The 15,774-nt window shown below is 33.3% G+C and overlaps 1 protein-coding gene across 1 annotated transcript; it reads left to right on the forward strand.

The window, feature by feature from the left end:
• Window positions 1-8,158: 8,158 nt before the first annotated feature.
• On the forward strand, window positions 8,159-14,264 carry LOC112513174. Its single transcript, XM_025119342.1, has 6 exons — window positions 8,159-8,375; window positions 9,879-10,077; window positions 10,391-10,467; window positions 10,831-12,489; window positions 12,719-12,887; window positions 13,356-14,264. Exons 2-6 carry the CDS (start codon window positions 9,996-9,998, stop codon window positions 13,991-13,993), a joined length of 2,625 nt encoding a protein of 874 aa, XP_024975110.1. The 5' UTR covers window positions 8,159-8,375; window positions 9,879-9,995; the 3' UTR covers window positions 13,994-14,264.
• Window positions 14,265-15,774: the final 1,510 nt, after the last annotated feature.

Here is a 15,774-nt window from a genome sequence, read left to right on the forward strand (position 1 = left end):
ATTTTTTATAAAATTTATGATAAAAATCAATATTTTTTTAATATTAATATTTTTATAGAATAAAAAATAATATTTGTAATAGTATCTATTTATTATAAAATAATTAATATAAAAAAACAACAACAAAAAGACAGAAAAAATAATAAAATAATAAAAAATGAAATGATAACCTAAGTATAGGGGTGCCATTAGCCTGTGCCTTTATTTATTGTTTGCACAAAAATTGTAACAAGCTATCCGACGAAAGAAAAAGGAATCTGGTGTGTACGTGTGTACAGGTAGTTCCAGTGGGACCGCGCCGCGTTCGAAACAGTTAATGAGATTGGTTCCAAATGGAAGTGTGGCGCAGCTTTAAAACCTAAACTGATTTTGAGCTGTTTCTTTCCATCAGCTACGAACTTGCTTCGTAATTTCTTGTTAAAATCTATTATAATTTTAGATTTTTTTAGAAAATTTAAAATCATCTTTTCGATATATATATATATATATATATATATATATATATACTATAATATAAAACATCTAAAAAAAAATTTAAAAATAATTTTTTATTTAAAATTTAAGACTACAAGTAAATTTTGTATACATACAACTTATTAAAGATTTATTTTTGAATTCATGTAACTAACTACAGATAAATATAATCAACATAACTCAATTTAAATATAAAAAAATCAAAAATATAATTACAATAATCATTGAGTTCTTAAAGAATTCTTAATCATTATCTTTATAAGAAATTATATTATTAGACCCAAAATAAATTATTTCATAAAACATAAATTAAATTATAATAAAAAAACTGAATTAAAGAAATTAAATAAAAAATAGAACAAAAATATCGTTAATATACAAAATCATATATGATTCAAGTAACAAATCATACATGATCCGGACGACTTTGCCCTGCAACTTAAGTGGACTCAAAAGTCGGCCGATTTCATTTAATGTAAAATCACATATGATTTTGTATATTAACGACAATTTTCTTTGTTTTCTTAATAGTTAGCATTCTCGTTTGAACCTTCATCTCTCTCTCTCTCTCTCTCTCTTTTTATATAGACTTGGGATCATGTGAGACCAAAAGTTTTTCGTGAGACCCGTAAGATCAATTCTCAACCCTTGTATTAAATCTATAATCTAAACAATCATAATCACAAAATTGCCACGAGATTTCTCAATAATCACAAAATTGTCACCGTGCAACTTTATAGATCATTAGTTTATAAAGTTGATCAATGAACATAAATTGGTCTCACGGGTCTCACGAAAAACCCTTGGTCTCACGTGAACCCAACCCTATATATATATATATATATATGTGTGTGTGTGTGTGTGTGTATATATATATATATATATATATGAGGAGAGATTCATTAGAAAAATGATAAGTATTTAAGAAATAAAGATATAGTTTTGTGACATTTCTAACGGACATGCTACATTATTGGTTTTTATATCATAGGTAATTTTCTATTTAATTGATTGTACAAAAATAAATAAACTCCACTTTGAAACGTTAATGAATGTAAATCACAAAATTGGACAAAAAAATTGATTATTGACAACTTCAATTGATTGTATACGGAACTTGCCTCCAAGAACACTAATGTAAGGGGACATTTTTGGGCTTACTCAGCGGCTTAAGACTAGACGAGGAGAGGGGACATATCGAATTCAGGAACCGTCTTATATTTGGACAAAGTCTCTCAGCTCCTTTACCAACTGAGCTACATGCCAAAAGCAGTAACACACTAATTATAAGTGTAGTTAAAATGGTTGAGTGTTTGAATTCCATGTAATAGGTAGATAAGAACACGAGTTGGGTTGGCCTGTTCGAAAGCATATGTACAAATCAACCCAATGTTTACGGTTTGAAAAATCTCAACCCAATCCAAACTCTACGGGTTAGGTTGGGTTAGTTTGATTTGGTGTGGTGTGGTTGAAACTTTGTTACGACACCACAAATTGGTTTTTAATTTTTGTTATTAAGCCATTTCTTCAACTGTGTATCCATAATTTTCTTGTTCTTTTTTCAGTTAAGTATCTAATTCTTTTTAAGAAATCCCAACAAAGTTTTTAGGGGTGTGCTGGTAATTGGATTGCATTGATCAGTTTGAAAACATTTAAATAATCTAATCCGATATTTACGATTTGAAAAATCTCAATCCAACTCAACTCATACATAAAAACAAACTAACACAAACGTTTACCAACTCTTATCAGGTAAGTTGTTATCGGATATCACTTACCTTACTGGTAAATATGACAATGACCGAGAATCTTACTTGGTAAAAAACATAGTAAAGACCAAGAATTTTACCCGATAAGTGAGGAAAAAAGACTATCACCCGATAAACATTTACCGGGTAAAAAACACTTACCATAATCCATTTTGATGGCCAACAATGTTATCCGACAAAATAAATAAAGATAATGATTCTTCTCAGTAAACATTTTATAAAAGATATATAACCATCGATTTAATTTGATATAATAAGTAAAACATTTTTGGTAATTATATCTAGAAAATTATAATTGTGATTAAAGAATAATTATATATATATATATATATATATATATGGGCTCATTCAAGGGAGAACTGATTAGTTTGTGATAACTGTGAGATCCAATCTCAACCACAAATCAATGGATAAATTAGAAAATTAATAATTATGGTAGTTTGAGTTAAAATTATAATTAAAGGGCATTTTAGGTATTTTTAAAAAACTCTTCTCTCCTCTCTCATCTGTCCGACCTCCAATCTCCGCATCGGTAAACATTAATCCGGCAGGTATCAAGTAATCACAAAGATACACAATGTGATAACCATTGTGATATGATATCAACTATGATACCAACTCAAACCTTAAAAACAAAGATACACAATGTAATACCCATTATAATACACAATGTGATACCCATTGTGATATACTGTGATACCGATTTCACCGGAGGCCGGAGAGATGAGAGAGGAGAGAGGAATTTTAAAAAATACCTAATATGACCTCTAATTATAATTTTAACTTAAACTATCATAATTATTAATTTCCTAATTTATTCGTTGATTTGTGGTTGAGATTGGACTTCACAGTTACCACAAACTAATCAGTTCTCATTTTATTAGACCCCTATATATATAAGGTTGGGTTCACGTAAGACCAAAAGGTTTTTCGTGAGACCCGTAAGATCAATTTATGTTCATTGATCAACTTTATAAGTAAATAATTTAATGGTCTAAAGTTGCACGATAAAAATTTTGTGATTATTGAGAAGTCTCGTGGCGTTTATGAATATTTAGATTGTTTGAATGTAGATATAATTCAATGGTTGAGAATTGATCTTATGAGTCTCAGAAAAAACCTTTGGTCTCACGTGAACCCAACCATATATGTGTGTGTATATATATATATATATATATATATATAAAATAATAAAAAATTGGGATGGAATAAAATCGTCATTCTGTTAAAAAGCGCCGCTTCGTACCGGCCCGCATATATATACTTTTATAATCTTTGATATCATTCGTCCACTTCAACAGTTCATATTTATTTTTTCATGATCCTAAATTTATATGTTTAAATAAAAAGGTGTAAAGAGATAAAAAGGTGTATAAATCATATAATCCTTTAATTAAAATATCATAAATTAAAAATGATAAATAATTTCGTCGTGCCTCCTAAAACTTCAAGCTTGATCTCGTCGTGACTCCTAAAACTTAAGGTTTGACCCATTCGTCACGCTATTTACAACCTTGTAAAATGTTAGGTTTTTAGTAAAATTAATTATTATTATTATTATTATTATTATCTATACTATATTATAAAACATTTGACAAAAACTCTTAAAAACCACTTTTTATGCGTAAAGTACTATTTATTAATGCATATTAGTTAAAACTCAAGGTTGCAAGTAGATTGTGCGTAAGTATAACTTATTAAAGCTTCATATCTGAATTCGTGTAACTAACTACAGATAAACATAATGAAATACATGATAAACATCTCATTTTAAATATAAAATATCTAAAATATAATTAAAATAATCATTGAATTCTAACATAATACTTAATTATTATCTTTATAAAATGTTATATTATTAAACAAAAAACAAATTATTTTATTATTAAATTTAAATTAAATTATAATAAAAAAATTAAAGAAATTACATAAAAAATGAAAATTTTTAAATAGTTGATTTGATATTAAAATTGATATATATATTTTTCAAAATTTTATGATATCTTCAAATTTATATTTTATTTAAAAATAAAATCATTATTGTTTTCTTAAAAACACATAAAATCGTATTATAACATCGACAGAGACAAATAATAAAATAGAGCATTAAATTCGAGATGTGTCTTGCTGCATTGCGCGATTACTTTTCTAGTTATAATAATAAGTGTAGATTACAGATTTCGTCCATGTGGTTATATTAAAATTATGAATTGGGTCCTACAAACGAAATAATTACGGTGATGGTCACTATGGTTTCACTTTTGTTATGGATTAGGTCCTTCAACCTAATTTCGTTAAGTTAAGGGTATTTTAGTCTTTTTATTGATTGCTTAAAATTTCATTTTAAGCACCCAATTATAAACTGACATGTGGCCTTCCATCCCAAATCGGTTGTTTTCTTCACCGGTCACCAAATCATCAACAATACTTGAATTGGATTATTGATTTTTATTTTATTGGAGTTTTAAAGAACAAAAGCTTACTTCTAATGAATTTATACATTTATAATTGCTCTTTCAAGCATGGTTTCTCTTCTTATATACAAAATATCATAATCATACTCTTCTTAGGGTTTTTAGATCTGTCGACAAAACCAATAGCAAAAAGAGTTGATTTTGGCAAGGTTGCAAAAAAAATATCTACATAACCAAAAGCAAAAAAACAATCAGTTTTACAAAAACAAGGAGGTAAAGGTGGCCAACGGTGGTAGTGGTGGTGGCAACAGATGGTGATGATCGATAACAGACAGTGGCTATATAGGTGGTGGATGAGGTTGTTGTAGTAGAGGATGAGGTGGAGGTGGTTGACGGTGGCGGCAAGGGACGATGGTGGTCGGTTGCCGACGGTGGTTGTGGAGGTGGTAGATGAGGTTGTTGTAGTGGAAGAGGAGGTTGCTGATGGTGGCTCTCGGTAGCCGGCGGCGGCGGCGGCGACGGCGACGACGGCATGCGACTAACGATGGTGACCACTAAAACAAATACCATAATCGCCTTTGACTAGTTGGTGACCACTAAAACAAATACCATATTAAAGTTAAATATTAAACGAGCGTAGATTAGTAATATTTTTAGTTTATGTCTCTTTCTTGTCTCATCTTGTCACACCCATTTTTGTGGAACAAGAAAAAAGTTTTTTTGTCCCATGCTGTTCCACCTTGTCATATTTCTATCACTATCCCATGTCCTCGTCAAACGTGGGACAATGAATTCTTGTCGTTCCCCATGTCGTGCCAAATGTGAGACAATGAATTTTGTCTCTTCATGTCCTATCTTGTCCCATGTACCAAACGCAACCAAAGTAACGATAGCCTTCATTTGAGTTGGTGAAGGGGTGAAGGGACGATGGCCTTCATCTGGAGTCAGTGAAGAGACGATGGTCGTCATCTAGAGTCAGTCATATGTACATATATATTACTTTTTTAAAAAGAAGAAAAAATAAAATTACAATATTACCCCTGACTTAACCAAGTAAATAGTTAGTGGAGTTAGGACAAAGGGACTCGATCTATAATAAAAATGAAACGATGATGGCTATATTTGTAATTAGTTAATTTGGGGACCCAATCTAAAAAAATTAATAAACATAGGGCCGAAATTTGTAATTGCTCTAATAATAATAATAATAATAATAATTAAAAATATAAACAAAAGCAACATGAAGGCAGCTCATAGCATCGAGTGTTTAGTACTAAATCAACGAGACGGCTTTTGACTATCAAAGTTCAACCAAATCAAAGGTTTATTGCTTCAAGACCATCATAACACTAAATACTCCCTCACACACTCGATAACACTCACGAAAATCACAATAATTTTAAAAAGTTTTCTATTTATTTATTTATGAAAATTAGAGATGCATTTTAAAAATGATTATGAGATATTAAATCATTATAATAGAAGTGGTCATAGATGATACCATTTTAATACCTTTATCTTGTTTGAAGTTATAATAATTATTGAGATGTTTGGGATTGTTTATTTGAAACAATTTATGTTTTTTTTATAAAGTATTTATCAATTTGTTATAAGTTAGAAGAGTTTAACTTTTTTAAAAATTCCTTATTACCGATTTGACACCAGTATAAGTTGTTTATCCAAACACTCAAAAGTGTTACCAGTATCACACCGAAATAAGTCAATAAATTGTTTTTATAAGCAATCCAAAACACCTCCTAAATACTGAAAAGTTAACAAAGTTGAACAATTTTTACATTTTAAATAATTTAGTTTCTACATTTTTTATTTAATGAATTTTTTTTATCTCATCTTAAATGGTTTAGTCCTTGCAACTTTTTCTTGAATGAACATTAGCTTTCTCATTTTGAATGATCAAGACCTTGAATTTTTTTTAATAACTAAACCATCGAACCCCTCATCTAGGAATGTTTTAATGTAAAAAAAAAAATCAAATCGGTTTTACAGCTCCCAATCCTACGTCATTCAAACCCCTGATTGCCTTATTGTCGTTTGCTCTTTATCATAGCTCATCACTGTTGTTGACCCATACCATCGATCTCATTATTTTTGATTTTTTTGTTTTTTTTGATCCTCCGTCTTTTCTAATATGTCTATATGTGCTCTATTAAATTGTTCTAAAAAAAGAGAGAATTAAAAAAAAAAAGCAGATTAAACAGATGGAGATCAATGGCAAAGTCTAACGACGATAATGGACGTTAGAAAGAACAGACAATGATGGGACGATGATGAGTGATGAGGGGAATTGTGTGCCAATGGTTTGAATGACGTAATGTTTGAGAACAATATAATTGATTTATATTTTTTTACTGTAAAACATTGCTAGTCGGTTACATGTAACTTTTTTTGAGTTAAAAGAATGCAGGTGACCATTTTTGTAAATATTTTTAATTGCTATAATTTTTTTTATCATTCTTACTTACTTTATAAGACAATATTCTCAGCCACCAAAATGAATTATTAGTAAACGTTTTTTACTCAGTAATGCTTATGGGGTAAGATTCTTTTCCTTTACTTATTAGGTAAGATTATCGGTCCTTTCCATGTTTTTTATTGGATAAGATGCTCGAACCTTGCTATGCTTGTCCAATAAGGTAAATGACATCCGGTAAGTGCTTACCTGATAAGTTGTATTGTAAATGATCCCTGAATCACATAATTAGATGACAAATAATAAAAAAATTGAAAACTGAATATTATCTATACTATATTATAAAGTATTTTGACAAAAACTCTTAAAAATCATTTTTTATGCATGAAGTACCGTGTATTAATGCATATTACTTAAAATTTAAGATTACAAATACAACTTATTAAAGCTCTATTTTTGAATTCGTATAACTAACTGCAGATAAACATAACCAAATACAGGATAAACAACTCATTTTAAATATAAAAACTTTAAAATATAATTAAGATAATCATTAAGTTTTAACAGAATCATTATCTTTATAAAAAGTTTATCGTTAAGGCAAAAATAAATTACTTCACTGTTTGACCTAAATTAAATTAAAATAAAAAATTGAATTAAAGAAAATTTAAATAGATAATTTGATATTAATATCGATATATTTTTTCAAAATCTTTGATGTCTTCAAACTTATTTTTATTCAAAAATAAAAACATTATGTTTCTCAAAAACACATAAATCGTATTATATCAATAGATATAAAAAATAAAACAAAACAAAACATTAAAATAAAAATGTATCTCACGGTATTACACGAGTACTGTTATAGTGATTTTAAATAACAATAACCATATTTTTGTATATTTTGAAATGATTTATTTCGTTAAAGAAAAAAAAACCGTTTTAAAAGGAAAAAAAATAGAAAAATAAAATAAAAAAGACAACACGATGTAGAGCTTTTTGGTCGTGGGAAGTCTCATGCTAAAAAGCAAAGCAGCACAACTTTTTCCTCCCCTCGCCATAATTATTTCCATCCGACTAAAAGGGCTCAGATTCTCTGCTACGCTCGTCTGTCAATAACTTCTACTCCCCCCTCTCTCTCTCATCAATTCGGTCTTCGCAAATTCCTCAAATGAATGATGATGAGGATGATTATTATTACAATTTACAAGCTTGAATTTCTGGTTCGGATCTGAAGGAATTTCTGGATGCTGATGATTGATTCACTTGATCAGGACGATGATAACGGTATTTTGTAATTCCGAGAATTTTCTTTTTGATTTTTTCTGGCAATGATGACATCGGATTTTTGATGAATTCGAAGGAGTTAGTTTGTTGATTTTTCATCATTTATGATGATTTTTATCGAATGAATTATCTAGTGATGATTGATTGGTGAATTGCTGTGTATTTGATATTGCTTTTTGCGGTTCTACTATGATTTGATTGTCGTCATGTTCTTTCTGGTAACAACAGAGGATTTTGCATGAATTGGAATTGTTTTGGCTTGTTGGATTATGTGGTCGTTGTTATTGTTTGATCTTTATCCATGCCGACCTGGAATCGAAGTTATTAGCTGATTGGTGTGTATGATGATTTCCTTCTTCAATACGGTTTATTTGTTTATGAATTATGATGAAACTTTGAGTTAAGAGTTGTATTAAGTACGGTAATTACTTCTCCTTCCGTCCTCAAGAAGTTTGGAAAATGATTGCTTGTATCGTCTAAAATTCCGGTATGTTAGTCAAATGTCTGAAAAGCATCTTTGAATATAGATAAAAGTGGAGAGATGTTATTGATCAATTAAAGGAACGAAATTGTTGCAGTTTCTGGGTTGAAACTACTACTTAATTTTACTGAAGGACGGGTGAATGTGGAAGAAGAGTTAAAAAAAAGCCAGTTACCTGGTTTAAATTTCTTCTAGGGATTTCTATTTGGGCTGCCCTGGTACAAGTGGAGTAACTTCCATTTTACTGAATAAGGTAATTACACAAAAAGAAATAGAAATCATTAACTTTTTGATTTTTGATTGTAACAAGGTACGTGATAATGACCTTAATCATGTTGAATCAGCACTTGTACTCAAGTGCCATTTTGGTAAGAACTGTAACCATAGACCGAAAGGGGTTATCACACGTAACATGTAGGGCCAGACTCTGCTTAATTATAATGCACTTCAGTTGCTAGATGAATGTGTTTGTAAGAAAACCTAGACATCACAATAACAATTCAGAGAGAGAGTCTTATAAAATTACTTAGACCCAGATGTTCATATTTCTGTGTATTTATATTTAAATTGACATCCATGTAAGTTTAATGAGTTCGAAGAACAATGAAATTTCTGGGTTCCACTATCAACATGTCGAGCTGAATGAAGACCATCCCTGCCGCATAAAGTTGTCAGTGAATGAAGTTAAGCAGTTGTGTGATTCTTTTCTTGCCCTAAAATCTCGCATATCACATGTGGTCATGTGGGATCATCTGGCTTATAAGATTGTAAGTTGGATGAGTAAGTGTTTCTTGACTTTGTTAACTACATATTTTGTTCATCGGCCTTATTGCACATAGATCCCCTGCAATTGTGTTTCCTAAGTACATGATAAACCAGTTTTCTGAGTGGGATGATCTCGTAGGCCCCATCGTGGCCTTTGCATATTTGATGTTCCACCAATTTTGTTTTAATTTCTTATTTTGTTTTCGAAGGTTACTTGCACTCCAAGATATTGAGTTATCTTTGTGGTGTCTTTACAGGTAGTGAAATGAACCATTCCGCTCCTCATTCTTTGGCAGCAACTGCCTTGGTGCTGGTGGACTAAGTCAAACCTGCAACATTAAGCACGTTCAGTTTCGTGGTGTTGACACTACTGTATGGGAGGATTCTTCCACCTCACCGATTTAAAGCAAGGAAGGATGGCTAGGAAGTTTGGAACACAAAAGAAAAATGTTGGTGGTAAGCATTACTAACATTAACAAGTACAACTACCACTATTATTACCATCTGTATTATTGTTGCTGTTTTTATTACTATTCTGGATCACCAAGGGACAATGAGTGTATGCTGTTGTTGCAAGTGAACTGCATCACCCTTTCCAGTTTCCATTGTCCATTCGAAGTCATAGACTTTGTTCTGTGATATTTCTGAACTCATTAGTTGTAGTTGATCCACTTCCTAAAATTCATCTCATCTGTCTGTTAGCAAGCTATATCACAAGGTAGAAATAGTATTATCAAGGAGGTAGCTAAATGATTTCAATCCTCTGCAGGATTAGAGGCTCCACGCAACAGTTTAGAGCTTTCTGTAGAAACATGCCAGAGCCATTACCCCCCACAAGATGGACAGGTAAGCTTGTTATTTATTTTCTTTTAAACCTTAGCGATCTCGTAATTTTTCCTGGGCTGTCAAGTTGTAATTTATGCACTTGTTTGTATTACTTTGAATTAGCAATCTGGAGACTTCCATTTGGGATCCTTAGTTGTTCCTTTAACCTCAGCAATCTCGTAATTTTGCCTGGGCAGATGTTTGTGCTTTCCTAAGATTGATAGTGCATAAATCCTTTATACAAATAAAGTAAACCAAACCAAGTATGCACCATATTGGTTATTCAAATAACCTCACTGGCTTTTTATGCATATGCATATTTGAGTCTATCTCATGTGTAATTTTCATTCATTTTGACTTGCAAACTGCCTTAAAACGTTTCAGCATAAGTATCAAGAGCCACAGGATTGGTCTGAGACGAGCTGTTATCCAGACGAGGCTCCAATGAAGAAGTTAATAAATGATGAGATGTTAAAAAGGGCAAAAAACAGAGCAAACTCCCCCAGCATTGTGGCCCGTCTAATGGGAGTGGATACGTTGCCACTAGATACAAAATCAGTAACACAGCGAACCGAGGAGAAAAAGGAAATCCCAGCAAATGATCTGTCAAAAGAAAAACTAACCAGATGTAGTTCCGTGGGCTCTGGGATTTCCCCTTCAAAATCTTTTAGGCAGACAAGATTGGATTCCTTTCATGTTGATGAAGACAGCGATCCTGATGAATGGAGTGGTAGCTCAAAGAAACTCATGCCTCGGGAACATCCTCAAGAGGAGGAACTGCAGAAGTTTAAGAAAGAATTTGAAGCATGGCAATCAGCAAGGTTTAAAGAATGTTCAAAAATCGTTGAACATGGCTCCACCCCTGGCCAATGGATGGCTCAAGAGAATCTCAACAACGAAAAGATGGCTCTATATGCAAATTCAGGAACAAAGGGCCAGAAACTCCAAGATCTAAAGAAATCACGCTCTTTGAAAGCTGGTTTGCATGATCGCAGTAATTCATACGAGTTTCTCTCACCAGATGACAAGCGATCATTTCCCATGAGGCGGAAAACATTAAGTGAAGACTTCAAGTCATCTCTTTTAAGACCTGATCAAGAAACTGGAGCATATTCTACACCAACAAGGATAGTCATTTTGAGGCCTGGCTTTGACAACATTAGTTATCCTGAAGAGCCATGGGCCGCCAGCTCCTCAGGTGCTTCAGAAGATAGAAATAATATTGAAGATTTTCTAGAGGAAGTAAAAGAAAGGCTGAAATTTGAGTTGCAAGGGAAAACTTTCAAGAGGGGAGGAGTAGTTAGAGGCGGCGGAATCGAAACACCTTACAGTGAGAGACCATCAGATCCAAAACAAATAGCACAACGGATCGCCAAACAGGTCAGAGAGAGCGTTACTAAGGATCTTGGAGCAAATTTGCTTCGATCTGAATCAACAAGATCTTATAGAGGTGAATCTCAGTGCAGTGGAGCCAGTTCTCCTGAGTTCATCAGCAGAGATACAAGAAGACTTTTATCAGAAAGACTAAGGAATGTTTTGAAGAGAGAATCACATTCAAATACTTTAATGGATGTTGAAAACACTTCAAAATCATCCATCTTAAACAGAACATTACAATCTAGCGATATCTTGAAAGATGAAAACGATATTCAAAGCAAATCTTTCAGATGTGGGCCTGATGATATGAATATGATTCTCCAAAGGGATTTATCTCCTATAAATCTAGTCAGATCTTTATCAGCTCCAGTATCTGGAACATCATTCGGAAAGCTTCTTCTCGAAGATCGGCATGTTGTAACTGGTGCTCACATCCGGAGGAAGCATGAAACTAATGAGAAGTTAACAATGAAGGTGAAAAAACAAAGGAAAGATAAGTTCAATTTGAAGGAGAGAGTGTCAAGTTTCAAGTACAGTATATCTCTCAGGGCAAGGTTGTTTGCCAGAAAGATACATTCCGCTACTGAATTCCGTGACAATGACCGGAGTTTTGTGAAAGACATCATGAATGGACCGACAGTTACGATGAATTTTGCCGAAAGACCCGTAAGGACACCCACCACAGACACTTTTTTGGTTTCTTTCAAATGTTCTGTCCTACATACAAGCTAAGGTTAATTAGCTAACTAATAAATCTACGACCTTATATTAAGTTTGACACTCTAAAACATATTAAAAGGTTGTGGATTTTAAGAAAAAAACCTGTCAGAAGGTCATTTAACCAAAGGATTCCGTCCTATGTGTTTGCTGACAAATTCATGTGTTTCCATTGTAGGAAAACTCAACCGAAGTTCCACCTAGCCCAGCATCCGTGTGCAGCAGTATCCATGAGGACTTCTATAGGGCTGCATATTGTGTCAGCCCTTCAACAACACCAGGTGCAGTTACATCAGACGATAATGATCTGCCGCAACCTTTCAGAGACATCAGTTCTAACCTCAACGGTAAGAGAATCGGAACACTGTTTATGACTTTGTTTAGTATGTACCTCCAACATGTTTTAGAAAGGGAAAATCACCAAAATGACCAAAATATATCCGATATATTAACGAAATAACCATTTTTTCACGAAATTGCAAAAACGTCCACCCGGATCGCCTCCGGGGGGCGATCCATGACTTTGGGGGGCGATCTCTTTCGTTTTGATAAAAAAGTACAAAAAATAATTTAAAAAAATCATTTTTGGTGGGTCCCACATGCATACAACACTATTCACCTCGTTTTGCGTGGATCTACCCCGGGGGCGATCCCCGTCACCCAATCGCCCCCGGGGGCGGTCCTTTCTTTCTTTCTGACGGATGGATAGTGATCTTTATGACGGATATGTCGAGTGCCCTTTTCCACTTTTGATGTTAGAATTAGATTAGCTTTTGCCAAATCTAACGAAAAAGATTCGGGTTTTGATCTGACAGAGCTAAGGAAGCAACTGCATCAACTCGAGACTGGTCGATCAGAGGAGACGGTGACTGAAGACCAGTCTTTCGAGTCTGATATGGTAGAGCTTGAAGACGAAGATGAAGCTTATGTACGAGACTTGCTAATCGCTTCTGGTTTATACGATAACTCGTTCGATAAATCTCTATCCAGATGGGACACCTTTGCAAAACCGATTACCAGCCGGGTCTTCCAGCAAGTAGAGGAATCACACAAACACAAGATGAACCACATTGAACCAAAGGAACAAGCCGACCAGAAAGAGGCGCATCACAAGGTATTACTCGATTTACTAAACGAAATACTTTCGACAATATTAGCCCCTCCGATCCACATATCCAAGTTCGGTAGGAAAGTGGCGAGACTGCCACGTGGCAACACATTATTGAATCAGGTGTGGGGCATGTTACGCGAGTATTTACATCCGCCTATCGACAAATCGTTCTACTTCTTCGACACCATGGTGGCTAGAGATTTGCGGTCTATGCCATGGTCAGAATTGGTAAGCGAGGACATTGATGCTCTAACAAAAGAGGTTGAATGTCAGATCATTCGAGATCTCGTGGAAGAAACAGTGAAGGATATGGGAGATGATTACGGAAATCGTAAAGTGTAAAATATATCCCACGATCGACGGAATCGATAATTTACGTATATATGAGTGTGAGTGAGTTAAAGTAGATGGAGTAGAGATGAGTTTGGCATGTTTAGGAAAGGTTGTATTGTAGGATATAATCAATCTGGGGTGTTTTTCGTTCTTGATTGCATGCCAAAATTGTTATTGTTTTTTAAGGAAATTCAGGACCAAATTTTGGGGTCTTGATACATGTATGTGAATCATTAAATGAAGAGATACAATGAGATAGTGTGAAACAGGATTACAAATATAGACGAAAGATGGTGGGAAAATAGTGAGAAGCGTAAAAAACGATCCCGACTTGTAACGCTTTATACTACACATTGCATGTAACATATATTTCATACAGAAGAAATACATGCTTATATACCATTCAGGTCCCTTAGTACAAGAATTTATCATTACAGAATACAAGGTCCAAAAATTCAAATACATTTTTTGTACTAATCAACGTTCATCAATCAAAACTATACATCATTAAACACTTCTTCATGTAGAAATGCATATAAGAAAATATCACATTTTCCCCTTCCCCTTACCGTCGGTACCTCCTGCAATACATATTTAAAATCATAAAACGAGGGTTAGACCGAAAGATCTAGTGAGATACTCTATTTATGTTATTGCAGGGTGAAAATCACCAAAACCTTTATGGAAAACAACTTTTCATATATATAACAAATATATGAACAAATAGAAACATAATACCAGATCCTTTCAGCTATTCAAATATCATACCTTTGAACCAACCAGGTTTCATATAATGCCACTTTTAAACCTTTTATAATCAAACAAGGTTTATTAAAGTTTCAGGCCAAACTTGTTATTTTCTCCTCAATAACATCCAGACTACGATTTCCAATAAGAACATTGATTCTAAATCTTTAAATGACAAATAAATAAAGATTCCAAACCACGGTAGTCTTAAGGGATATAATAGAAAGAGTTATATCATACAACACACATACAAATGTCACCCTTATATCAAATGTACACCTCTCCTTGATATGCCACCTTTATCCCATGGTACACCTCTCCTTGATATGCCACCCTTATTTCCTCATCAAAACATTTCACAAAAACAATTCAAAATAGACCGCAGCCAATGGAATTATTATCAATCCAAAATCATTTATGTCAAACTTCCATTTTATGATAAAATAATAATTTTTATCAATCAAGCACAAGTCCTAATACAAATCCGGTCAACATAGGCTTGACCGGACTTCATCTCCGGTCAAGTCTTGGCCGGTTTACTAAATCCGGACAACTCATCGCCCAAGGTTTGTCCGATTAACACTTAGAATAAATTCCAACACCTTTGTCCGGATAACAAGTCCGGACAACATATCGTCCAAAGCTTGACCGATTTAAAATAATCCGGTCACCACATGGTCGTATTCATACTTCTACGTTCAAAATGTTTACCATACTTATCATTCATAAATCGCTCAATGCTTGACCGGTTTAAAACTAAACCGCTTAACGCTTGTTCGGTTTAGGGCTTAATCGCCTAACCCTTGTTCGATTTAAGAATAATCCGGACAAGCTTTGTCCGATTTAGGGGCTGTTTGGCAGTTGCTGAATGGTTTAGTGCAGTATGATTAAGTGGTCAGAATGATTAAGAGACTCTGTATGATTTAGTGTCAGATAGAAAAAGGTTGTTTGGAAACTGTTCTGAATCAACTGTCTGAATGACATAAAATTACCATTTTACCCTCAGTCTTATGTTTAATAAAAATTAACGTTTAACAACAATT

This window comes from Cynara cardunculus (assembly GCF_001531365.2).
Source record: "Cynara cardunculus var. scolymus isolate 2C chromosome LG 5, CcrdV1, whole genome shotgun sequence".
Lineage (NCBI taxonomy): Eukaryota > Viridiplantae > Streptophyta > Magnoliopsida > Asterales > Asteraceae > Cynara > Cynara cardunculus.

Excerpts from the sequence above, each read along its gene's own strand:
- LOC112513174 (XM_025119342.1), top strand. The coding sequence starts at position 9,996 with ATGGGAGGATTCTTCCACCTCACCGATTTAAAGCAAGGAAGGATGGCT. Across the intron at positions 10,468-10,830 it reads ACCCCCCACAAGATGGACAG|CATAAGTATCAAGAGCCACA; the intron begins GTAAGCTTGTTA and ends AAAACGTTTCAG. Across the intron at positions 12,888-13,355 it reads CATCAGTTCTAACCTCAACG|AGCTAAGGAAGCAACTGCAT; the intron begins GTAAGAGAATCG and ends TTGATCTGACAG.